The sequence below is a fragment of the Hemiscyllium ocellatum genome, chromosome 42 (genome assembly GCF_020745735.1).
Source record: "Hemiscyllium ocellatum isolate sHemOce1 chromosome 42, sHemOce1.pat.X.cur, whole genome shotgun sequence".
NCBI classification, from domain to species: domain Eukaryota; kingdom Metazoa; phylum Chordata; class Chondrichthyes; order Orectolobiformes; family Hemiscylliidae; genus Hemiscyllium; species Hemiscyllium ocellatum.
Window position 1 is genome coordinate 25,138,583 of NC_083442.1, and position 27,394 is coordinate 25,165,976.

The 27,394-nt window shown below is 42.6% G+C and overlaps 1 protein-coding gene across 1 annotated transcript in view; it reads left to right on the forward strand.

Moving 5' to 3' along the window:
• LOC132834642 (protein mono-ADP-ribosyltransferase PARP6-like) overlaps window positions 1-27,394 on the forward strand; it is a 174,554-nt gene that overhangs the window by 84,319 nt on the left and 62,841 nt on the right. Inside the window, exons 6-9 of the mRNA XM_060853543.1 lie at window positions 7,199-7,293; window positions 12,653-12,713; window positions 20,682-20,772; window positions 24,685-24,751. Coding sequence (XP_060709526.1) covers window positions 7,199-7,293; window positions 12,653-12,713; window positions 20,682-20,772; window positions 24,685-24,751 — 314 coding nt within the window. The remainder of the gene's footprint in view (window positions 1-7,198; window positions 7,294-12,652; window positions 12,714-20,681; window positions 20,773-24,684; window positions 24,752-27,394) is intronic.

Below are 27,394 nucleotides of genomic sequence, written 5' to 3' on the forward strand. Positions count from 1 at the left end.
CAGTCCTGGCAACATCCTTGTAAATCTTTTCTGCACCCTCTCAAGTTTAACAACATCCTCCCTATAGAAGGGCAACCCAAAATTGTATGAATTTTAGTTTGCAATTTTAATAACAAAATAAAAATATAGAAAAATATTAAAATCACAGAAACCTGTAGTAAATTGATAGATTCTTGATGTCACGAGGAATTAAGGGCTACGGGGAGAATGCTGGTAAGTGGAGTTGAAAAGCCCATCAGCCATGATTGAATGGCGGAGCGGACTCGATGGGCCAAATGGCCTTACTTCCACTCCTGTGTCTTATGGTCTTATGGTCTAAATGTCCTACTGAGTGCCAAGTACAACCCATCGGCCACCTTTAGCCAATTCAGTTCACTCTAGCTGACATCACAAGCAGTGCGGGTACTGGATACTCAACAGATTATGGGGCTGAAAACATTCTGGTCATGGTAATGAAGACTTGTACTCCAGAATTTGCCATGCCCTTAGCCAAACCGTTCCAGCACAGCTATAACACTAGCGTCACCATGGCAACTTATAAAGTGGCCAAGGGATGTCCTGCACACAAAAAGCAGGACAACTCCAGCCTAGCATATTATCACCCACTTATATATACTGGAATACTCCCCACTTGCCTGGATGGGTGGAGCTCCAATAATTACTCAAGAAGCTTGACACCATCCAGGACAAAGCAGCCCACTTGATTGGCACCACATCTACAAGCACCCATTCCTTCTACAACTGACGCTCAGCAGCAGCAGTGTGTGATATCTACAAGGTGCACTGCAAAAGTTCACCAAAGATCCTCAGATAGCACCTTCCAGAGCCATGACCACTTCCATCTAGAAGGACACAGGAAGGACACATGAACATCACCATCTGTAAGTTGCTCTCCAAGCCACTCACCATCCTGACTTGGAAATATATTGTCGTTCCTTCATTGTCACTGGGTCAAAATTCTGAAATTCCCTAACTAAGGGCATTGTGGGTCGACCCATAACACATGGATTGCAGCGGTTCAAGAAGGCAGGTCACCACCATCTTCTCAAGGGGCACCTAGGGATGGGCAATACAAACTGGGCAGTCAGCGACACCCACATCCCAGGAGTGATAAAAAAATTAAGACCCATGTCTGTCTGAGCTATCAGCTTCCAATTTATAATCTCACTTCTCTTGCAGGCAATAATTTCTTTTGTCTTCTAGTGTTTTATTCTACAGATGATTAACAAGAAATGTGTTAAAATTATTGAACTTAGAGTGCACAGTATGGGCTTCACACTTATTACATTTAGTACATTTACTAGCACACTTAACCTTTTATATTCTTCTGGCGTCCTGTGTAGAAATGGCTACAGCGGTTCCTTTATTGATTCAGTGCTGTTATATAGATTATTGAAGTGTTCGACTTGTTAAGGACCAGACAACACTCCCTCCAAATATTTTGAGAAGGTAGTCTAGTCCTAACTTTTTCTTATTTCTACTCGATGTTAAGCAAGACACAATTTATTTAAACATCACAGTTAAAATACAACAAAAGAATGAGGAATTTAGAATATCTTAAAGCTGTTGGAAAACTTAACAGAGCAATAAATACAGTAACTATTAGTAATTAACTGTTCCAATGTGATAACATCCTATAATCACCCCCTTTGGCAAAAAGGTAGATTCAGAAAACAAGAGTTGTCTCTGGTAACCCAGCAGCTGAGAGAAACTACCAACTTCTAGTTGTAACTGAGAGAGAGAAAGGTTGCTTCTGCTTCTTCAAGGCCACAACAGCAACTGCTTAAAGCTCAACCTGAAAACTAAAAAGAATATAGAGAGCCTGGTCTCTGAGAGTTGACTCACCCATCCAGGCTGCTTCTATTGCTCCAACTTACAAAAAAAATCTAAGAAATCACAAGCTGTTAAATCTTGTGGTTCTGGTAGATCACTCAGTATCTCTGCCTTACAACCTCTCTTAAAAAAAAGGATAAATAACACCTCTTAAAGCCACAACATTGTCACAGACCAACTATAATGGTTTGCTCTGGTGAACTCAGAGTCCAAAATGACGGTGATAGAATATAAATTATTGAGAAAAACAAATGCAGAAGAATTTGATTTTCCTTAATGTTAGAGTCCAATACCGAATCACCATCCTCTTCATAATAGCAGTGCCAAAATTGGCTTTTTGAAAAAAATTCAAACACAGACCCACTGTTTTCCTTGCATTTCAGCTTTCACTTGTGCGCCAGTTCCATTCTGGCAATGGCATTTCTGTTGTCCCCATCGTTTCTCTCTCCTTGCTGGAGTCTGCATTAGTGGTAGCTGCTTCTTCAACAATGCAGAGAGGCAACCCATCCAAGCACACAAAGGAAACCCGTGGATGACTCTTGCACCTTTGTCAAACTCCTGAAGACACACTTTGTTCTTGACCACAGGACGTGGAGGCTTAAGTTAATGTGCCACCACACTAGCACTGTTCATTGACATCCTTCAAACGTCTAACCTTTGTCACAGAGACAGAGAGGTTTACAGCATGGAAACAGGCCCTTCAGCCCAACTTGTTCATGCTGTCCAGTTTTCACAATTAACCTAGTCCCATTACCCTGCATTTGGCCCATATCCCTCCAAACCAATCCCATCCATGTACCTGTCTAAATGTTTCTTAAATGACAAAATCGTACTCGCCTCCACTACTAACTCTGGCAGCCCATTCCAGACCCCCGGTGTGAAAACAAATTGTCTCCTGGATACTTTTGTATCTCTCTCCTCTCACCTTAAACCTATGCCCTCTAGTTTTAGTCTCCCCTAAAATGGAGAAAAGCTGTTTATCTATGCTTTATAAATGTCTCTAAGGTCATCCGTCAGTCTCCTATGCTCCAGGGGAAAAACATCCCAGCCTATCCAACATCCCCTTATAACTCAAACCTTCCAGTCCAGGTAACACTCTCCTAAATCTTTCTCTGCACGCTTTCCAGTTTCCTATCCTTTCTTTAGTAAGGTGACCAGAACTGCACACAATACTCCAAATGTGGCCTCACCAATGTCTTGCAACTACGACGTGATTCTATCAGAATTTGTTATCTCTAGAAGCAAGTCTTAGCTGTGAGGAGACCAGCACTTTGCAAGGGTAACGAGGGATGGGTAATAATTTGTGGCCCTTTCCTCCGGGTGCTCCGGTTTCCTCCCACAGTCCAAAGATGTGCGGGTCAGGTGAATTGGCCATGCTAAATTGCCCGTAGTGTTAGGTAAGTGGTAAATGTAGGGGTATGGGTGGGTTGCGCTTCGGCGGGTCGGTGTGGACTTGTTGGGCCGAAGGGCCTGTTTCCACACTGTAAGTAATCTAAAAAAAGGAGTAATCTAATCTGGTGCGACTTGCAGCTTATCTCTGAATCTCGCCCAACATGCCCACACTTACCAATAAGAGATTAATGATTTGAAGCAGAAATGAGCACATTTTGTTTCTCTAAGGCAGTTATAAGGGACTTCTAGCAACCCAGCCTATATAAGTATAGAGGCTTGAAGCCTCCCTGGTCAGTTCAGCTCAGTAACTCAGCAGTCGGTGTCCATTTACCGTCTAAACTATCAGAAAACCAGGAATAGGCCATTCAGCCCCTCAACCCTGGTCTGTCGTTTAATCAGATCAAGGATAGAGCCTAAATGTGATATGTCTGTGCTAGCTGTGTAAATCTCGGGTCTGAGCTGTTTTGGAGGATGGAATTGCAGATTTCCAAAGCCCCATGATTGAAGAAATGCTGTCTCCTAGTAATTCTCTGAATGTTGCAGATCTGGTTTTTATGGTTTTGCTGATCCCTTTCCTGGACTCTCTCGCCAGAGGAAGTAGTCTCTTTCCAGTTCCCATTTTAAATGTTTCATTGGATCACTCCATTGTCACCCTTTATATTCATGGCAATACAAATCTAATCTTTGCAACTTGAAGTTTAACCTTTTTTAACCCCAGTTTGGATCCAATGAACAACAATGTATTTGTACATGAGTAGTTGATTCATTGACATATTTAAAGGGTCAATTAAAAGGGGTACACATTTAAAGTGAAAGGTTGGAGGTTTAGGGGGGACTGGAGGAAATTTCTTTTCACCTAGAGGATGGTGGGGTTCTGGAATACCCTGCCTAGGAGGGTAGTTGAGGTGGCTAACCTCATAACCTTTTAAAAAATACGCAGATGAGCACTTGAGGTGGCATGACATCGAAGGCTATGGGCCTGGTGCAGGAAATATGTGATTAGTGTACTTTTGGCGGCACAGATTTGATGGGCTGAAGGGTCTCTTCTATACTGCATGATTCCACGGTATTTTACACACACGACCTAGGAGAAGATTTCACAAACCGAGCAGCATTCAGTTGTCGCACTGGTGACAAACAGAGCAGCATTGCAATCCCAAAATTTCTCCAGCAATGACAAACCTGAAAACTCTTGACCTAGCAGGGAAATTTAAAACAATGGAGAGTTTTTGGAGAGAAGGTGCTTTCAGCTGAGGGTCAGTCTAAAATCAGGAGGTTCTCGATATAAGATGGTGTCTAATAAATCCAACAAGAAAGTGTACTTGTTCATGGGATGAGGGCGTCACTGGTGAGGTGACATTTATTGCCCAGAGGGCATTTAAGACTCAACCACATTGTTGTGGATCTAGAGTCACATGAAGACCAGACAAGATAAAGATGGTGGTTTTCCTTCCCTAAAAGTCATCAGATTGGCTTTTCCTGACAATTGGCCATGGACTCACAGTCATCATTAGTTTCTTAATTCCAGATATTTATTAAATTCAAATCCCACCATCTACTGTGGCAGGATTTGAACCTCCGTCCCCAGACCATTACCTGGATCTACAGTCCAGTGATAATGCCACTAGGCTATTACCTCCCTGTTAAGAGTGGTTAGAATGAGGCTGTGACATGAGTTAGATGCTTTTGTTCGAAGCATTGACTTTCCTGCTTCTCGGATGCTGCCTGACCTGCTGTGCTTTTCCAGCACCACACTCTTGACTCATGAGGTAGAGAGATTGATGGAATTAGTCAGGATATACTGAAGGAGTAACATGGGGGAAAAAGAACCATAAACTAAGAGCAGGAGAAGGCTGTTTGGTCCTTTGTGCCTGATCTTGTGATTAAATAGGTAGCGTCCTTACTCCTGAAACAGAAGCCCTTGGGTCAAGTCCAATTCTGGGACTTGATAACCAAGGAAGGTGCATTCATAATGCAGCAACCCAGGTTATGAGTTAATCCGTGAATCCTTCAGGCATAACGCTAAAGGCAAGCAGCTAGATTAAAGGAGAAAGCTGGTACCTTGCCCATCAGTATCAATGGTTCCAGACTGTATGCAAATGGTGCCACAGCAACTCAAATTCCTTGATGAATGTAGGCCAATTGGTGGGGTCAATTGACGGGATGGCCGGTCTGCATTAAGTCAGTGGCAAAAGCATTGGGTTTGCACTGAGGTCAGTCAGATAGATATTACAGAATATGACTTCTCAGATTGAGGCTGATAACCTGGTCCAATCAGAGAACTCTGGCTGTTACCCTCTGACATTCCTATGTACATCTATGTCCAACCTGAGACCTGGCTCAGAGGGAGCTGGATCAGTGTCAAGTACTGTGCATGTGTAAACAAAAGGTGACTCGGTGATGGGATACCGGCCTCTGTGGAGTCATTTCAAGGTTCCCTTCCTGTTTCAGCTCAGATGGATTCTGGACCAGTCTCCGTGCTGATTTGTGGCATAGTGGATCAGGAGCGCTCCTTTGGGCAGAGTCATAGAGTCATACAGCAAAGAAACAGACCCTTCAGTCCGAATCATCCATGTGGACTGGATATAACAATCTGACCTTGTCCCATTTGCCAACACTTGGTTCATATCTCTCTAAACTATGCATATACCCATCTTTTAAATGTTGTAATTGTAATCACCTCCACCACTTCCTCTGGCAGCTCATTCCATATGTGTACCATCCTCTGCATGAAAAATAACCCTTCAGTCCATTCTTAAACCTTTCCCCTCTCACCTTAAACCTATGCCTTCTGGTTTTGGACTCTTCCGCCCCAGGGGAAAGACATTGGCTATTCACTCTATCTATGCCCCTCATGCTTTTGTAATGACCTAAAATGTCACCTCTCAGCCTCTGACGCTCCAGGGAAAACCAGCCCCAGCCTATTCAGCCTCTCCCAATAGCTCCAACTCTCCAGTCCTGGTAACATCTTTGTAAATCTTTTCTGAACCCTCTCAAGTTTAGCAACATCATTCTTATAGAAGGGGCTACTGGAAACTGTCAGTATTATTTTAAAAGTGGCCTCACCAATGTCCCGTACAGCTGCAATATGACGTCCCAACTCCTGCACAGACCAGTAAAGGCAAGTGTACCAAATGCCGTCTTCGCCACACTGACTATCTGCGACTCCACTTTCAGGGAGCTAAACACCTGCACCCCAAGGGTTCAGCAACAGTCCCCAGGGCCATCCCATTAGCTGTATAAGTCCTAGAGAAATGAAGGAGAAAACCTAAGGGGAATCAATATAAGCACAAAGAGAGAAACAGAATAGAAACATCGGTTGAATTGGTTTGGGAGGTCATTCGCGTGGTGTGTATGGGCTGAATGGCTTGCTTTGGTGTTTTAAGTTCTGTTTTTGGTCAAACTAAAATCTAAAGGCAAAATCATGTCTTGGAAGACTTTAATATGCTAGCCACTCATTGTAAAAATGCTGCATTGTGAAATTGTGCCAGTTTCTCAAGTTAATGTAACTTTTCTCAGAGGAACAAAGGGGGAAGATTCTCGCTGCAGCAGAGAAAGCTTTTGATGCAATTTAATCTGTCCCATTGAGTGACTCATGGTGCTTTTGTTGTATGATGATGCTCCACCCACTGAACCTCCCAGCACGACGACATGGGCGCTATAAAAATTCATGTCAATGGACTTTCCCCCTATAAAACTGGATTCAAACACCACTCATTACTGAAGCTCACACAGGGAAACAAATGAGGGAGACAAGCAAAAAGACCAAGTCGGGGAGAGAGAGAGAGAGAGAGAGAGAGAGAGAGAGACACCAAAGGAGACAATAAAAACAAGACTCAGACTGTGAGGGGAGAGAAGACGACTGAGCTGGCCTGAATCCTAGTAAGACCCAAACATCAGCAGTGCCTGTGTGGTGACAGCTCTTTCTCAAACAAGCCTGACAATATATTACAGCGTGTGTCTGTTTTTATAGGGGAGCTGTGCAGCTGATCTATACCGACACCCACAGCTCGATGCAGACATTGAAGCGGTGAAAGAAATTTATGGAGAAAATTCTGTCTCTGTCAGGTGAGTGTTTAACATCCTGATTTTCAAGTGTTGCAGAACTGATCATTTTTACTGTGCTTTTTTTTCCCTCAGTCTGGCATTTTGGTTGTAATTTTATGAGGCTCTTCAGGGGATAAAAGCTAAAAACTCTTCTTGATTTTGAAAGAAAACCTTACTTAGGTCTTTTTAGCTTAATTGTTTTCTCTCCCTTGTTCTTTATTTCCACGCTTCAGTCCATTTAGCAGAAGGATGGAGTAGTCTGAGATGTATTTCCTCTCAGTGCTCTGTAATAGCTGCTTTCCAATTAGTACTGCAGTGTGGGACCAGGCCTGCAAGATTTCCCTCTGTCCAAAGATGGATCACTCTGCACCTACGCAGGGTTTAGCCTGATGGGCGACTGAGGAGCCTGAATGGCCGTGAAAACTTGGATACTAACTTAGACCTGCCCTGTCCAAACAGACCCCCAATACCCAGTTATACAAGTGCCACTTTATACAAACTTGTCTGTTCCAACTAAATTATTGATGTTTGATGGCATTTGCTTTACGACACTGTTTTGTGAGATGCAAAACCTGTAGTGCATCACTACGACATGCGAACGTAACTTTAATAGGTTATCTTTCAAATGGATTTTGCGCTTGACTAGTCAGGGGCCCTTTAAGGATAATGTTGTGTAATGGGGCTGAGTGTTCCTGGTATTAATTATGTGCTAAAGAAAAGTTGTTCAGTTCGAACCTCATAGTTCACAATCATTGAAGAGTCAATGTAACACTGAACGAAGCCATTCGTCCCATTGAATCCATGCTAGCTTGCTGGTCAAGCAATCATTCAGTCCCATTCCCCTCCTCTGTCCCTACAACCCTGCATGTTCAGCTCTCTCTAGTGCCAAACAAATTACTACTTGGTTCTCCATTTTACACTCCCTTCCATTGACTAATGGGCGGCACAATGGTGCAGTGTTTAGCACTGCTGCCTCACAGTAGCAAGGTCCTGGGTTCAATTCCAACCTTGGGCAACTGTCTGTGTGGAGTTTGCATGTTCTCCCTGTGTCTGTGCGGGTTTCCTCCGGGTGCTCCGGTTTCCTCCCACAGCATTATGGAAATTTCCCATAGTGTTCAAGGATGTATAGGATTCGCCATGGTAAATAGGGGGGTAGGGTAGGAGGGCTGGGTCTGGGTGGGGTGCTCTTCAGAAGGTCAGCGCAGTCTCGATGGGGCTGAATGGTGTCTCGCTACAGTGTAGGAATTCCATGACCTCAAAGGCCTCCTTTGGACCTTAATCCTGACCCTTGTCTCCTCTTGTTACTCCTGTTCAGTAGCTCATAATCTTAGGACCTTGGAAAAATACCTGTAGACATCATGCTGGGCTGAGTGAATAATGCAAGTAAGACCTGGTATTCCTTTACCTTCCTATAAACCTGATGCAAAAGAACCCGATAAAATAGTGTCATCTGCAAAATTGATTTACAGATTTTTCTGCAGTTTCCATTGAAATAATATTTAGCTCCTCAATCTTCCTGCCAAAGTATGGGACCTCACATTTCCCCACAGTATATTCCATCTGCCTCATTTTTGTCGACTTGCTTAAGCTGTGTCTCTGCAGACTTTCTATGGCATCCATATCACTTGCCTTCCCATTGATTTCAACCACTTCTGGTTTGAGAGGGAACGTGAAGCTAAAATCCAGGGACTGATGATGAAAACATCTGAATCAGTTGATTGGTGAGGCCTGTTGTGTGTCTAATAAGACACAAGGGATAAATATATTTACTGTTCGAGATTGAGCCTAAGGTACGGTGTGGACATCTTTCCCCTTGTGGTTACAGTAGCCTAGACTAATGCCGAAAAGAAGAATTGGTGGTCACGAATTTACCAGGGAATCCCCACTCATATCCAACGTTATGATAATATATAGGAGCAGAAAGAACAAGCCTCATAAAAGCTGAATTCAATTTAAATCTGTGACTTTCACTGGTGTTCTTTCAGCCTGATATAGTGACTATTGAAAGAAAAATATTATATATTTCATAAAAGACCCCAAGAATAAATGACTATGTTTTGCCTCTGTGATTTACTTGGATATCCTATTTGTTTTACTCCTTGAGCTATTCACACTCACCTTTGTCACTTCAGTCATTCTTGGTACTTGAGTCAAAGTCAACGTTTAGAAAAAACATAGAAAAATACAGCGCAGTACAGGCCCTTTGGCCCTCGATGTTGTGCCGACCCAAGCCCACCTAACCTACACTAGCCCACTATCCTCCATATGCCTATCCAATGCCCGTTTAAATGCCCATAAAGAGGGAGGGTCCACCACTATTACTGACAGGGCATTCCATGAACTCACGACTTGCTGAGTAAAGAATCTACCCCTAACATCTGTCCTATACCTACCACCCCTTAATTTAAAGCTATGCCCCCTCGTAATAGCTGACTCCATACGTGGAAAAAGGTTCTCATGGTCAACCCTATCTAAACCCCTAATTATCTTGTACACCTCTATGAAGTCACCCCTAAACCTTCTTTTCTCCCATGAAAACAGCCCCAAGTGCCTCAGCCTTTCCTCGTGATCTTCCTAACATACCAGGCAACATCCTGGTAAACCTCCTCTGCACCCGTTCCAGTGCCTCCACATCCTTCCTATAGTATGGTGACCAAAACTGCACACAATACTCCAGATGTGGCCGCACCAGAGTCTTATATGTTGGATGATAAAAATATGCTGGAAATCTGAAACAAAAGCAAAAAGTGCTGGGGAAGCCCAGTGGGGGTAGCATGGAGGCACAGTGGTTAGCACTGCTGCCTCACAGCGTCAGGGAACTGGGTTCGATTCTACCCTCAGGCACCGGTCTGTGTGCACGTTCTCCCCGTGTCTGTGTGGGTTTCCTCTGGGCGCTCTGGTTTCCTCCCACAGCCCAAAGATGTGCAGGTTTGGTGGATTGACCACAGGAATTACAGGGATAGGATGGGGTGACCTTCGGAGGGTAGGTGTGGATTTGATGGGCCAAATGGCCTGCTTCCACACTATGGGAATTTTAAATCTGGTAGCATCTGTGATAGGAGATACGGAGTTAATGTTTTGAAACAAAAACAGAAGTTGCTGGAAAAGCTGAACAGGTCTGGCAGCATCTGTGAAGAGAAATCAAAGTTAATGTTTTGGGTCTATTGACCCTTCCTCAGAACGGTTCTTGCAGTTAATGCTTTGAGTCTGTCATGACTCTTCTTTGGAATGCCTCCTTCATTCCCTTTCATTAGCTGTGGTGGACATTATCATCATAGAGATCTGTAGCACAGGAAAAGGCCCTTCTGCCCATAAATTCTATACTGGTCACAAACAACCACCGACCTACTCTAATTCCATTTTCCAGTAGTTGGCTCATAGCCTAGTATGCCTTGTATTCACTTTTACTAAATAAATACATATGACAATTAATTTATTAAATCAAAGGTTTTGATTTATTGATTGGCATGTGTATTTATTACAAGAGATTTGATTTGATGTATTCTTGTCACGTGTACTGAAATATAGTGAGAAGTATTGTTTAGTGTGCTAACCAGATAAATCATACATCAGTGTCTAAGAACCGAATGCAGAGTATAGTGTTACAGCTAAAGAGAAGGAGCAGTGAAATATCAACTCGAATATATGAGAGCACCGTTCATAAGTCTGATAAGATTGGTTCATTGGATAAACATTTGGATGAAAATGGAATAGTGTAGAATAGATAGGCTTCAGATTGGTTCCACAGGTCAGTGCCACATTGAGGGCTAAAGGGCCTGTACTGCGTTGTAAAGTTCTGTGATCTAACAACAGGGAAGGATCTATTCTTGAATCTGTTGGCATTGCAACTGCACATCTAAATACATCTTAAACGTTATGAGCGTTTCTGCCTTTACCACCCTTTGTCCTCATATTGCCTCTAAACCTTCTGCCCCTAGCCTTAAATCGATGTCCCCAGCCATCCATCCCTCCACAAAGGGGAAATGTTTCATTCTGTCTCTATGCCCCGGATAAACTTAATCATGCCCCCCACCCCTGCCTCCACTACTTGAAGGGAAACAACCCCAGCTTATGCAATTTCTCTTTGTAACATGAACCATTGTGCTTTGTTATAACTAAATGGCTCCATTGGTGACTGCAAAGGGAACGTGAGTGTTGAATATGCTGGTGTGAAACTAGACCGGGTCAGCTCAGTAGATGGTCCTCCCAAAGGACATTAGTGAACTTGTTGGGATTTAATGACAACCCATAAGCTTCAGGATTTCCTGTACTGAAATCTGCTTTCATATCTAGACTTTTAAAAAATATATACACACATACAATATAACATCAAATTCCTGCATTATGGGATTGAGCTCCTATTTCTACAATTACGCACTCTGTCCATATTAGTCCAATAATATAACTGTTGAGCACCAAGCCCTTTGACAGCAGCACTGAATGATTTGCACTGAATTGTTGATCCACAGTGATTAGCACTTCTGCCTCATGGTGCCAGGGACCTGGGTTTAATTCCAACATTGAATGACTGTCTGTGTGGGTTCTCATGTTCTCCTTGCGAATGTGTGGGTTTCCCTTGGGTGCTCTGGATTCCTCTCATAGTCCAAGGATGTGCAGGTTAAGTGGATTGGCCATGGAAAATTACCCATACTGTCCAAGGATGTGCAGGTTAGGTGGATTGGTCATGGAAAATTACCTATACTGTCCAAAGATGTGCAGGTTAGGTGGATTGGTCATGGAAAATTACCCATACTGTCCAAAGGTGTGCAGGTTAGGTGGATTAGCCATGGAAAATTACCTATACTGTCCAAAGATGTGCAGGTTAGGTGGATTAGCCATGGAAAATTACCCATACTGTCCAAGGATGTGCAGGCTAGGTGGATTAGCCATGGAAAATACAGGATATGGGTCTGGGTGGGGTTCTCTTTGGAGGGGCAAAGAGGGCAAAAGGGCCTGCTTACCTACTGTAAAGATTCCATTTTAAATAAGGATTTCCTATAATTCCAAACTGGGAACTTTGAAGGAGACTGGAAGACTCCAAGTATTTCCCCTGGAGGTTCTGCTATTAGATGATGGGGTGGTCAAGTTGTGGGTTTATTTCTTACAAAATGCAGTGGATGCTAGTTCAGTTAATAGATTTTAAGGACGAGATTTTTGCTGGACCAAGGCCCAAAAGGAAATGAAGCCAAAATGAACGGAGTTAATGGAGAGAGATTGGTCTTGATCTTATTCAACAGCAGGACAGGCTTGAAAGGGTGAATGACCTTTTCCCGTTCCAATGTTCCCTCTGTGTATTTTGCAGACCATAACTGAATAGTCCGAAAACCTTGATGTTTCTGATGAGCTGTGATTTATTACTTTAAAATATTTCTTCCTGCAGGGAATATGGGACGATTGATGATGTGGATGTGGACCTGCACATTAATATGAGCTTTCTTGATGTAAGTCCAGCGTCAATTGCTGCATATTCTTCCTTTTGCTTTGTATGGTCTAAATTTACAGTCATAAAGAGTAATAAATAAAATCCCAAAATGGGGAGTGAACATTTCTGAAAGCAAAATGTAATTCCAGTGGCCCACGTTAAAACTCCTGCATTTAGAGGTCACATCTTGGAGATATTACATCTGCTGCCTGTGATGTTTTCTCTCCAAAAGTCATAGAGTTAGACAGGAGAAAGTGAGGTCTGCAGATGCTGGAGATCAGAGCTGAAAATGTGTTGCTGGAAAAGCGCAGCAGGTCAGGCAGCATCCAAGGAACAGGAAATTCGACAGGAATTCCTGATGAAGGGCTTATGCCCGAAACGTCGAATTTCCTGTTCCTTGGATGCTGGCTGACCTGCTGCGCTTTTCCAGCAACACATTTTCAGCTCATAGAGTTATACAGCATGGAAACAGACCATTTTGTCCAACCATAATCCCAAACTAAACTAGTCCCACCTGCCTGCTCCTAGCCCAAACCTTTCCTATTCATGTGTTTATCCAAATTTCTTTTCAACATTGTAATTGTACCTACATCCACCACATCCTCAGGAAATTCATTTCAAACGTACCACCCTCTGTGTAAAAAAAAATTGCCTCTTACGTCTTTTTAAATGTCTCTCCTCTCACCTTAAAAATGTGCCCCCAGTCTTGAAATCCCCTTTTACAGGGAAAAGCTAACTACCATTAACTCTATCTATACCTCCCATTATTTTATAAACTTCTATCAGATCAACTTTCAACCAGTGCTCCGGTGAAAAAAGTCCCGTTAACCAGCCTTTCTTTGTAACTCAAATCTTGCATACCCGGCAACATCCTGAAAAGTCTCTTCTGAGCTCTCTCCAGTGTAATAATATCCTTCCAATAACTGAGCCACCAGAACGGGACATTGTGTTCCAGAAGAGGCCTCACCAATGTCCTGTACAACTTCAATGTGATTCCCCAACTCCTATAAGAGCATAGGAACTAAGAGCAGGAGTAGGCCATCTGGCCCCTTGAGCTTGCTCCACCATTCAATAAGACCATGACTGATCTTTTTGTGGTCTCAGCTCCACACACCCACCCTCTCACCATAACCCTTAATTCCTTTACTGTTCAAAAAAATTATTTATCTGAGCTTTGAAAGCATTTATTGAGGAAGCCTCAATGACTTCACTGGGCAGGGAATTCCATCGATGCACAACCCTTTGGGTGAAGAAGTTCCTCCTCACTTCATTTTTAAATCTGCTGCCCCTAATTTTATCTTCGTTTCACCCCCCAATGGAAATATCCTCTCTACCTCTATCACATCTTTTCCCATCATTATTTCATATATTTCTGAAAGAGCCCCCCTCATTCTTCGAAATTCCAATGAATATAATCCCAGTCTACTCAGTCTCTCCTCATAAGCAAACCCCTTCAACTCCAGAATCAACCTCGTGTACCTCCTCTGTACCCCATCTAGTACTTGTACATCCTTTCTCAAGTAAGGAGACCAAAACTCCTCACCAGCACCCTGTACAGCTGCAACATAACCTCCCTGCTTTTAAACTCACAATGAAGGACAAAATTGTATTTGCCTTTGTGATGACCTACTATACCTGCAGACCAACCTTCTGTGATTCATGCACAAGGACACTCAGGTCCCTCTGCATAGCATCATGCTGCAATGTTTTACAAATCAAGTAATAATCATTTTTACTGTTTTTCCTACCAAAATGGATGACTTCACATTTATTAACATTGTACTCCAGCTGCCAGACATTTGCCCACTCACTTAAACTATGTCGCTCTGCAAAGTTTCGCAGTCCTCTCCACACTTTGCTCTGCCACTCATCTTAGTGTCATCTACAACCTTTGACACACTACACATGGTCACCAACTCCAAATCATCTTTGTAAACTGTGAATAATTGTGGTCCCAACACTGACCCCTGAGGCACACCACAAGTCACCAATCAGAAAAGCACTCAAAGGACTGAACAATGAAGGCAAGCATGACAACACCTTTTTAACCACCCTGTCTATATGTGATGCGAACTTCAAAGAATTATGTACCTGCACCCCTAGGTCACTCTGTTTTACAACACTACCCAAGGCCCTACCATTAATTAATTCCTAATTGTATAAACTCGAGCCATTGTTTGTTGTACTAAAATGCAATACCTCGCATTTATCCAAATTAAATCCATCTGCCATTTTTTTCACCCCATTGACCCATTTGATAAAGATCCCCTTCTAATCTTTTAAACTCCTATTGTAAAATAATACTATCACAAATATCATTCATTAGTTATAAGTGTCACTGATTATTTCCATTGTGCACGGTATTAAGCCCATTTTTTTAAATTTTAAAATTCTCTTTTGTAGTTTATTTCTGTGGCCTGATAGATTGCTTCATTACAATATTGTCCTTACTTGGCACTTGTAAATATTTGTAACTACACTTATGAGAGATATTATTGACAATGTGAGCGTAATTGAGTGTATTTAGGACAGAGAGCGGTTGTTGATTATTAAAGGGAAAAGGCAGGAGAGTGGGTCTGAGAAGCATGTCGGCTATGATCTCATGGTGGAGCAGATTCAATGGGCCAAATGGCCTCATTCTGCTCCAGTGCAGACACATTGTTGTCAGAAAGTGTGGCTTATTTTTGAAAGAAGCTGCATTCAAGCATTATTTCTTGGATGTGGCACATTACAGATTATTTTGCATAGTATGCACACATACTCACAAAGGGCTATTGCAAACCTCAGCATCTTTCATTGTATTTAAAAAAAAATTGAACAGGTAGTTGAGATGCCACCAACTTCCAGAGCAACAGATCAAAAGCTGAAAGGTAGGATTAGCTCCTTCTCACTTGGCAAGTATATGATTTTTATTTTCATTACTCATTCATGGGACATGGATGTAACTGGCTGCATCTATTGCCCATCCCTAGTTGCCCTTGAGAAGGTGGTGATGAGTTGCCTTCTCGCACCACTACAGTTGACCCGCAATGCCCCTAGGGAAAGAATCCCAGAAGCTTGACCCAGAGATGCTGAAGAAACAGCAATATATTTCCAAGTCAGGATGGTGAATGGCTCAGAAGAGAATTTGCAGGGGGTGGTGTTCCCAGATATCTGCTGCCCTTGTTCTTCTAAATGGAAGTGGTCATAAATTTGGAAGATGCTAAGGAATTTTGGTGAATTTCTGCAGTGCATCTTGAAGATATATCGTATGCAATGCTGCTACTGAGATTCAGTGGTGGAAGGAGTGGATGTGATGCCAATCAAGTGGGCTACTTTGTCTACGGTGGAGCCAAATGGCCTCCACCTACTTTCTAGCATTGCTGAGGGACCATGCAACAACTCCTCTTTTCCACCTGGTCAAATGTCTTGGGGTGGATGGTGGCATCGTGGTAATGTCATTGGCCTCTTAATCCACAGTCCTGGCCTAATGTTCTGCGGCATCATCGAGTTCAAACCTTGCCATGTCAGAAATTTGGAATGCAATAATTGGAATGAAAAACTAGTCTAACAATAACCACTGTCAATTGCTGTAAAAATCCATCTAGTCCACCAGTGCCCCCTTTTTAGGTAAGGAAATTGCCCATCCTTCCACTCCAGACCCACAGCATAATGATTTACTCATAGTTAGGGATGGGCAATAAAAGCTGACCCATGACACCCGCACCCCATCAATAAATTGAAGAAAACCCATTAATCCAGCTAAGTCTTCGGGGACCACATAAATTGGCACCTTTATGGGCACCATCCAGAGCAAAGATGGTCAAATAGTCAACAGAGAGACCTAGGTGTTTGGATGCATGGTATTTTGAAATTTGCATTTTTTGGTAGACAGGTTGCTAAAAAAAGGCCTTTAACACACTTGTCTTCACTGCTCAGATCACTGAATTGAGATGTCATGTCGAAGTTGTACAGAACGTTAGTGAGGCCACTTTTGGAGCAAGATGGACAGTTCCGGTTTCCCTGCCATACTAAGGATGTTATTAAATTGGAGAAAATTCGGACACAATTCACCAGGATGTTGCTGCAATGGAGAGTTTGAATTTTAAGGAGAAGTGGGATAGGCTGGGACTTTTTTCACTGAGCATGGGAGGCTGAGAGGTGACCTTATAACTGGTTTATAAAATCATGATGGGCATAGATAAGGTGAGCAACAAGGATCCTTGCCGAGGGTGGGGTGTTCCAAACCAGGCCCTAACCCGCAACATTGACTTTCCTGCTTCTCCAATGCTTTTCCAGCTCCAAATCTGATGGACTCTGATTTCCAGCATGTGTTATCCTTGCTGTCTCAAAACTAGGGGGCATACGTTTAAGGTGAGAGGGGAAATATTTAAAAGGGAACGGAAGGGCAACTTTTTCACACAGGGAGTGGCTCATATGTGGAACAAACTGACAGAGGAAGTAGGATAGAGGAACAGTTACAACATTTGGATAGGGACATGAATAGGAAAGGTTTAGACAGATATGGGTCAAATGCAAGTAAGTGGAACAACTTTAGTTTGGGAAACTTGGTCAGTATGGATGAGTTGGACCACAGGGTTTGTTTCTATGCTGTATGACTCTGTGACTCTGTAAGTGACCATCACTGAAATATATTAATTGTGACAGACAGTTCCTAGAGGAAAAAAAACAATTGGAGTGAATAGAGTTAGTTAGGAAAGGAATTATAAATAACGTACTGTCAATGAAAGAAACAATTGCAATCCCATGCAATCAGCAGCTTGCTTGGGAAGAGGATGAGATTTTATTTTGTCCCTGTTCATTGCAGGACTTCACCGTGAATGGTTAGTTTGCTTTGCATTGAACGATGCATCAGTCCTAAGGTACAGGCTTTGTGTCGATTATAGTCATTCAAGTAGAAATTAGCACTCCGTGGCCGTTTATTCATGAGTGGATAGCTCACTCGATCTGGTGGAGGGAGGAACAGAGAGGAAGGAATGCGAATGGGAACTGAAGCATGCATTGTGCCATATGTTGTATTCGTTTAGGCTGCTGCAGGTCTGACAACAGATGCTATATCTCCAACCAGGTCATACACACAACCACAGTGGAATCAGCTCCAGCTGAGAGGAAGGAGAAGCATTTTTCTACAAAAATAAAACACAGAAATCCATTTCTCAATGAAACTCGAAGGCAGATCCCAAGGGTTATATTTTCATGTCTAATAATTGCATGGTCTCAGTTAGCTAGTGTCTTACTGGTTGGGGACTCACTGTATATATCTTCATTTCAGAAGATTACTATTGTTCACTTATTTCAGTGAAGCTAACTCTGCCTCCGGGCTTTTTCTTTTGGCTCTCCTTGAATTGACTGTGGTCCTGTGCCGACTTGTTGATTCAAGAACTACTCAGCCTCTGCCCAGCCAGTGGTTGGAATTCGTGGAGTTTAATTTAATTTGTGCGCTAACCAGCAGAAAAAGACATTTCAGTTGTTGCTGGTGTTAGAGGATTTGAGCGAAAGGGAGAGGCTGAATAGTCTGGGGCTGTCTCCACTGGAGAGTTGGAGGCTGAGAGATGACCTTACAAGGTTTATAAAGCCATGAGGGGCATGGTTAGGGTGGATAGCCAAGGTCTAATCCCCTCAGGGAGGGCATAGGTTTAGAGTGAGAGGGAAACAATTTAAAAGGGGCCTAAGGGGCAACTTTTTCACACAGACGGTGGTATGTGTATGGAATGACCTGCCAGAGGAAGTGTTGGAGGCTGGTACAATGACAGCATTTAAAAAGCACCTGGGTGGGTATACGAAGAGGAAAGAGTTTAGAGCGTTATGGGTTAAATGTTGGCAAATGGGACTTGATGAATATAGGATATCTGGTTGGCATGGACGAGTTGGACCAAAGGTTCTTGTTCTGTGCTGTACATCTCTCTGGTTCCAAGTTAAGAAAGGATGGTGCAATTTCAGGTAGTACATGAACCACTATTGTCCGTCACCTATTGTCCATCCAAGTTGCAGGTAGAAATCAGCAGAAATTCATGCTTCCTAAGCCATTGTAACATTTTTCTTTACTCATTCATGGAATGTGGTCATTTTTTGCACATCCCTAATTGCACAGAGGACAGGTAAGAGTCAACCACATTGTAGGTCTGGAGTCACATGTTGGCCAGACCAGGTAGGGATGACAGATTTCCTTCCCTAAAGGGTATTAGTGAACCAGATGGATTTTTCCCAACAATCATCAATGAATTCATGGTCATCATTTGACTCCAAATTCTAGATTTTTATTGAATTCAAATTCCGCCATCTGCCATGGCAGGATTTGAACCTGGGTCTTCAGATTATTCCCAGGGTCTCTAGATTAACAAGCTACCAACAATACCGCTAGGCTGTCACCTCCCCATCTACTGCAATCATGTCTGCTGCATGTGGAAAGAAGTTATGGGAGACACTAGGAATGATGCCAAAGGAAAGTTCTCTTTCTAGCTTTATTCACATTCTAACTCCCAAACAGCAAACCAAAAAAATCTCACCTGCAACAGATTAAACATCCATTAACCCCAGCAAAGATTTTATGTGGCTGATGAAAAAGATGCAATTCATTTCTAATTTGTTCTCAGGTTGATAATAGCAATGCTGAATGCGCATCAATTGCCCACGGTGCTGTCTATTTAGTGTTAGTGTCAGAGCTTTTCTCTGTAGGGGTTTGATGTAACTGAATGGATTGCTGGCGAGGTTAAGAGTCACGATTTGGAAGAGCCAGTGTTGGACTGGGGTGTACAAAGTTAAAAATCACACAACACCAGGTTATAGTCCACCAGGTTATAATTGGAAGCACTAGCTTTCGGAGCGCTGCTCCTTCATCAGGTGGTTGTGGCTAAGGTTAAGAGTGACATTATATTTATGAGCAGCATGGTTAGCACTACTGCCTCAGGGCACCAGGGACCTGGGTTTGATTCCAGCCTTGGGTGATTGTCTGTATGGGTTTCCGTCGGGTTCTCTGGTTTCCTCCCACAGCCCAAAGATGTGCATCGGAACTTGGTGCTCTCAGACATTTCCTCCTCAGCATCACTAATGCAGATAGGGGTTTGTTCTCCACTCTGCTTCCTGAAATCAATGACCTTCACTTTGCTGATGTTGATGGAGGGCTTGTTATCTTTTCACTATGCCGTTAAGCATTCTATCTCCTTCCAGTACTCCATCTTATTGTTGTTTGAGATCCAATCTATAACAGATTATATTGAATAAGACACAGACAAAATTTCAAGTACTCAAGCCCAGATTCGTTATAATTCTATCAAAGCCCCATGCTAATAAAATAGAAAAGGAAATGCACATTAAGAAATGCAGTGAAATAGAGAGCAGTGAAGGAAGAAGTCAAAAATAAAGGCAGCCCTGATGTGAACTTAATAATGGTCTTCACTTCAGTAGGTCTCAGGCAGTTCAAGTTGTATATTCAGTAGTCAGTTTTAACATAATCTTCATCTCCAGGTTCAAAGGAACTTTGAACAGAAACTGTAGAACCAAAAATAACCATTGCCACACAGACCCACCAGGGTGTCCCTTCTTACCGAATCCTAAACAGCAAAACCTCAACTTCTCTGCATTTATCAAACAATACCAGAGTAGCTTCCAAGGGACAGAGAAGAAAAACCAAACAGCTTGATAATCTTCGATCAACAAAATTCGGCAGCAGCGAGATTTTCCTCCAACTGCTTCAGCCATTTATAGATTAAATACATGAGCAGAGCCTGTGATGCGATACCCTTTTCTATGTCCCAATGGATGGAGCTGGTGTCTGGGGTCTAATGATCTTTATGTGGTATGTACTTTATGTTTTTAGGTTGCTAAGCAACAATGTCCATTAAGGTCTGTCTAAGTGCAGGCATTTTGCTTGAATTCCACAGTAATAAAATAGTCCACTATAGTTCTTGGTGGTTTCAGGATCAGATATTAAGTGAGAACTAATCGAACAATGTTTTGCTGTGTGTAACCAATTGTAATTTGTCAACAGGAGGAGATAGCAACAGCCTGGAAGGTGGCAAGGATTGAGCCAATGATACTCAGGCTGAGATTTTCTCTGTCTCAGTACCTGGATGGACCTGGTAAGTAACGAGTGTGAATTTTACTAAACACTTTTCCTTGAAATTTTCTCGACTGAATTCTATAGTTGACTCACTGACTTTTTGTTATTCGCTTACGGGTTGTGGGCCTTTTTGGCTAGGCCAGCATTTATCACCCATCCCTAATTGCCCAGAGGAGTCACACAAATTGCTGTGCGTCAGGAGTCACATGTAGGCCAGATCCAGTAAGGATGGCAGTCTCCTTCCGAGAGGGCATCAGTGAACCAGATGGATTTTTCTGACAATCAATTCATGGTCACCATTAGACCCTTAGTTCCAGATTATTTATTGAATTCAGATTCGACCATGGTGGGATTCGAACCCAGGTCTCCAAGCATTAACTGAGTTTCTGGATTAATATTCTTGTGATAAAATCACTAGACCATTGCCTTGTAGGCAAATCACTGGCCCTAATAAAGCACATAGGACAAAGCACTCTGTGGGGAGATGGTGATGTAGTGGTAATACGAGTGCTCTTAATAGCACCAAAGGCTCAGTCCAATGGACATGAGCTCAAATTGCATTACAGTAACTGGTAGCATTTCAATTCAGATTAACAAATCTGGAATATGAAAGCAGTCTCAGTAATGGCATCTATCATTTTGTTTTTTATTTAAAAAATGTACTTTATTCATAAAAAAATTCATTATATATATATATTATATATATATATATATATATATATACACACACACACACAAAGTCACAAATGCAGTTCGGTTCTGTACAGTAGCATATCAAGGAAACAATCAAACATTGGAGCTTGATTCTATCCTAACAAACCAAAGGTGTCTCTGACTTGAACCAGACTATATTTACATGCATTTGATGCATGAGATGGGTCTGATAACTGAATGGACCCGAATTTACCTTTGGCAGAAAGCCCTCAGACAATGCGCCTTCCCCACTGCGCCTTGGCAGCAGCTTCCCCACGCTTTAGTGCATCCCTCAGCACATGGTCCTAGCCATCATTTAATTTTTTAAAAGTTTCAAACATATACTTTATTCATAAAAAATTATCTTTGTGTATATACATAGTCGCAAACACAGTTCGGCTTTGTACAATTGCATATCATCGGAACAACGCAAGCATTGGAGTTTGACTCTATCCAAATAGACCAAAAACCTCTCTTACACATACAATACTATATTTACATACATTTATTGTTGTAAAACACACCTATTCACTAATGCTTTTGGAAAGGAAAGGTCCCAAAATAAATTGGTCTGATTCACATGTGCCTCCAGGTCAATGTTACTTTTGAATTCATTGTTGCCTTCTGTAATGGATGAGTTCAAGGGCAATTGGAGATGCTGACCTTGTTAACAACCCCTACATAACTTGATAACATGTAAATACTGCAAATCAGCAGCAATTAGTTTCTCTCTGTCTCTATCCTTTGCAGATGATAATACGACATTGAGTAAATTATATGTTGCTAATTATAAAATCTGTTTTATGCTTTATCTGTTGAGCTATTAAGGGCTGGTTCATTTCTTAGGTAAAATATCTTTTCCTATATGTGCATAAATACATTCCAGTAATTTACTTTAATGCAATTTATTTGCCATGCAAAGTGATCGCAAGTTGTTTCACAGATGTGTCATTCGCTGTGGAATTATTCATCACTTTAACATATCTCAGGTTTATGCCCATTGCTCCATATCCCCAAAATCTGTCAGTTGAGTGGAACCAAACATTGTCCATGTAGTTGAAACTTTGCTGAGATTGGCTTCTGACCAGCATGGACTTGATGGGCCCAAGAGTCTTCATCTGTGCTGTAGATCAGTGATTGATTGATTTATCGTCAAGTGTGCCTGAGTATAGTGCAAAGCTTTGTTTATGAACAGTACGGGCAGATCATAGCAAGCAAGCATGTAAAGATCAAAAACACTTAGGTAGAAGCATACAGATTACATGCACAGGACATGCCCTGGGCGACATCAGTGTTAGCAAGATCAGTTTTATTTGTGGCTGATAATGGCTGTATGCCTCTATGACATAAAAGAATGAAGCTTCCTTTACTGCTATTTGCACTAAGACACATTGTGAGATTTTCTGAGCAAGATAATACTGCAATCTTTAACTCCTCTTTATATTATCTGATTTACAAGACCAAGTCTTTAAAGGCGACTGACATTTTCTTTCGAAAAGGTTATTCTTTCATGGGATGTGGGTGTTGCTGGCAAAGCCAACATTAGTTCCTCCATCCCTAATTGCCCTTGACCTGGATGGCTCGCGAAGAGGGTGGTTAAGAGCTAACTACTTTGCAGTGGGCCTGGAGTCACGGGTAGGTCAGACTGGGTAAGGATGGCAGACTTCCTTTCCTGATGGGGAACAGATAAAGTTTCATGGTCACCTTTGAAGAACTTAGCTTTCAATTCCAGTTTGATCGATTCATTATATTTACATTCCCCCATAACTGCTGCAATGGGCTTTGAACCTGTGTCCTCGATATGTAATCTAGGCCTCTGCATTACTATCTGTGAGTCAGCATTTATTGCCTCAAAGCTAATCCTGTTTCGTCCCCTCGGATGATCTGTAAAATATTTTCCAGCATTTTCTGCTGTCATTTCAGAACTCTACTTTTTTCGATTCAAACCAAAATTGTGTGGATTCAAGTTCCCAGTGAGGACTAGATCCTGTCATCCATGTTGATACTCCAGTGCAGAAGATGGAAGATCTGTCTCTTCGATAAAATATTCATTTGAGAGTTTCTTTCCAATCTAATAATATGGAGCACCAATAATGTTTTTGTGGTGTTAACTGAAGGGAAGGGATGGGGGTCTCCTCATGTTTTGACCAGCCTTTCCTCCTCATAATTAGTTGTGAGATTTTGCTGTGCACAAAATGGCTGCCACGTTCCCCATATTTTTTAATTAATTCACTTCTGTGAGGTTCTTTGAAGAGCTTTGCAGCAAAAATGTTTCTTGGAGTGGCAAGCCTTGCTTCTTCCCACCTCTCCGTTGTTCAATGTTAAATTCTGGTGAATTTAAAGAGTGTTCAAAGTTAAAAATCACACAACACCGGGTTATAGTCCAACAGGTTTAATTGGAAGCACTAGCTTTTGGTGCACTGGTCCTTCATCAGGTGGTTATGGAGGACACAATTGTAAGGCACGGAATTTATAGCAAAAATTGACAGTGTGATGTAACTGAAATTACACATTGAAAAATACCTTGATTGTCTGTTGAGTCTTTCGTCTGTTTGAATACCATGATAGTTTCACTTCTTTCATTTGTAAATCACAAAACCTTTTTTTAATAAGTTGCATTCTCAGATTAGCTATAACAGTTGGTGTTAGCTCGACAATATGTTTAAGGTGTTGGCCCCCTGTGTTCTCTGTCTATGCCATGATGTTTAGATTGATTCTAATCTAAAAAGTGAGATAACAGAATTTTATATGAATTCATGCAGTACAATGTAACCCTGCAAATACAAATTCACCCTACAAAATATGTGTGCATGTGGGTCTCTGTGTCCGTCTCTGTGTGTGTCTGTCTGGGTTGAGGGTTGTGAGTGTGAGAGAGAGTGTATATGTGTGTAGTGAGTGTAGAGTGTCTTAGGTCTGTGAGGGGGTGCACGTATGAGTGTGGAAGTGTGTGAGTGTCTGGGGTGGGGCGTTGTGAGTGTCTGTGAGACAGAGTGTATATGTGTGTGCGTGAGTGTGAAGTGGTCTAAGTCTCTGAGAGGATGTCTGTGAGAGTGTGGGAGTGTGTGTGAGTGTCTGTGTATATGTGTGTCTGTGTGTGTGTGTGTGTGTGTGTGTAGGAGTGTCTCTGTGTGTCTATAGTGCAATGGTGGTCACCTGTAAAGTGTTGATTGTAATTTTTTGACCTAGTAGCTATTGTCATTGAGACTCTCACAGTGACCCTGTTTTAATTGCCTGACAGAGCCATCGGTAGATGTTTTCCAGCCATCCAATAAAGAAGGGTTTGGCCTTGGACTTCAACTGAAGAAGTGAGTACACGGGTCCAAACTAATTTCACAAAAATCGGTGATCATCACTTCATGGGATCTTGCTGAGTCCAATAGCTTTTGCGCTGTCTTATTTGCAACCGTGACAACACTTCATTGCCTGTAAAGTGCTTTGTGATATCCTGAGGCTGTGAAAAGCATTATCTCAATATAAAAAACTCTCTTTATATCAGAATGTTATCTTTTAAAATCATGATTACAAGTAATTGCACAGGGATTATATGTATAACTATATATCTCAAAAGACAATCAAAGTCTTGCAAATGATCTGCATTTTCTGTAGGTGTCAAACTGATCTGTAAAAACATTCCCATCACATTGTCATTAATTCCAATCCTCTATTTATAAAACTGCGTAACTTGAATCTCATCAAGCACGACCATGAGAGATCTGGCAGGGCATGTAAAACATGTGCACAATACAAAGTGAGGTCAATTTTATGGTTACCAAACAGCTGATTTGAACAGGAGGGGCCATGTAAATGAAAGTGATTGGCAGCCCATTGTCTTCCTGTCACACCCCTCATGCTGCCCCCGACATAATAAAGAGAAGACCCATTAGCAAGGAGATAAGGAGAAACTTCTTCAGCAAGAGAGTGGTGAATCTGTGGAACTCATTGTCTCAGAAGGCTGTGGAGGCCAGGTCATTGAGTATATTTGAAACAGAGAGAGAGAAATGTTTGATTGCCAAGGGGATCGAAGGTTATGGGCAGAAAATGGGAAAATGGGATTGGAAAACTTATCAGCCATGATTGAATGGGGCAGCATATTTGATGGGCCGAATGGCCTAATTGCTGATGCTATGCAATGTGGTCTTAGAGCAAAGGATAGCCAACGCCTTAGTAACAGCCAGCACTCCCTTAAGCCTATTGAAGTCCTTGAATGGAAATGAATTGCCACATAAGGGCCTCCTTCTATGACTCCCATAATTTTCCTGTTTGTGAGGGAAGACAAGAACAAGGTGGGGGCAGTATGGGAGCTCGCCATTATTGCAATCCCAGCTGATATTATATCGGACAAGTCAAATCCCAGAGTGAAATCTGACTTGTTAGACCTTAAATTTGTATTTTTTATATCAACCCAGCTCCCAAAACTAAGATAGGAGAAAGTGAGGACTGCAAATGCTGGAGATCAGAGCTGAACATGTGTTGCTGGAAAAGCACAGCAGGTCAGGCAGCATCCAAGGAGCAGGAGAGTCGACGTTTTGGGCATGAGCCCTTCTTCAGGAATGAGGAATGTGTGTCCAGCAGGCTAAGATAAAAGGTAGGGAGGAGGGACTTGGGGGAAGGGCGTTGGAAATGTGATAGGTGGAAGGAGGTCAAGGTGAGGGTGATAGGCCGGAGTGGGGGTGGGGGCGAAGAGGTCAGGAAGAAGATTGCAGGTTAGGAAGGCGGTGATGAGTTTGAGGGATTAGACTGAGACAAGGTGGAGGGAGGGGAAATGAGGAAACTGGAGAAATCTGAGTTCATCCCTTGTGGTTAGAGGGTTCCTAGGCGGAAGCTGAGGCGCTCTTCCTCCAGCCGTCGTGTTGCTATGTTCTGGCGATGGAGGAGTCCAAGGACCTGTATGTCCTTGGTGGAGTGGGAAGGGGAGTTGAAGTGTTGAGCCACGGGATGGTTGGGTTGGTTGGTTGGACCATAGCAACATGACGGCTGGAGGAAGAGCGCCTCATCTTCCGCCTAGGGACCCTTAACCACAAGGGATGAACTCAGATTTCTCCAGTTTCCTCATTTCCCCTCCCGCAACCTTGTCTCAGTCAAATCCCTCGAACTCAGCACCGCCTTCCTAACCTGCAATCTTCTTCCTGACCTCTTCGCCCCCACCCCCACTCCGGCCTATCACCCTCACCTTGACTTCCTTCCACCTATCACATTCCCAACGCCCCTCCCCCAAGTCCCTCCTCCCTACCTTTTATCTTGGCCTGCTGGACACACTTTCCTCATTCCTGAAGAAGGCCCGAAATGTCGACTCTCCTGCGCGCTTTTCCAGCAACACATTTTCAGTGAGAAAGTGAGGTCTGCAGATGCTGGAGTATCAGAGCTGAAAATGTGTTGCTGGAAAAGCGCAGCAGGTCAGGCAGCATCCAAGGAACAGGAGATTCGACGTATCGGGCATAAGCCCTGATGAAGGGCTCATGCCCGAAACGTCGAATCCCCTGTTCCTTGGATGCTGCCTGACCTGCTGTGCTTTTCCAGCAACACATTTTCAGCCCAAAACTAAGCTAAGCAAGTAAGAATTTTTTGGACCAAAGGAGAAAGTGAGGATTGGAAATGCTGGAGATCAGAGTCAAAACACGTGGTATTAGAGACACGCAGTTGGTCAGGCAGCATCTGGGAACAGGAGAGTCAACATTTCGAGCATAAACTCCTTCCTGATGAAGAACGTGTGCTTGAAATGTTGACTCTCCTGCTCCTTGGATACTGCCTGACTGGCTGTGCTTTTCCAGCACCACACTTTCCGACTCGATTTTTGGGACAAAAGTCCAGTTACGACTTCTACATGAGATGGACAATTCCTTGTTCAGGTCCTGACCAAAGGATGCAGGTGATGGAGTAGGCGCAACTCCCTAGAAAAAGTCTTAACCATTTGTTGGGAATGAAGATGACCGTGAGATGTTTGTGCGAAG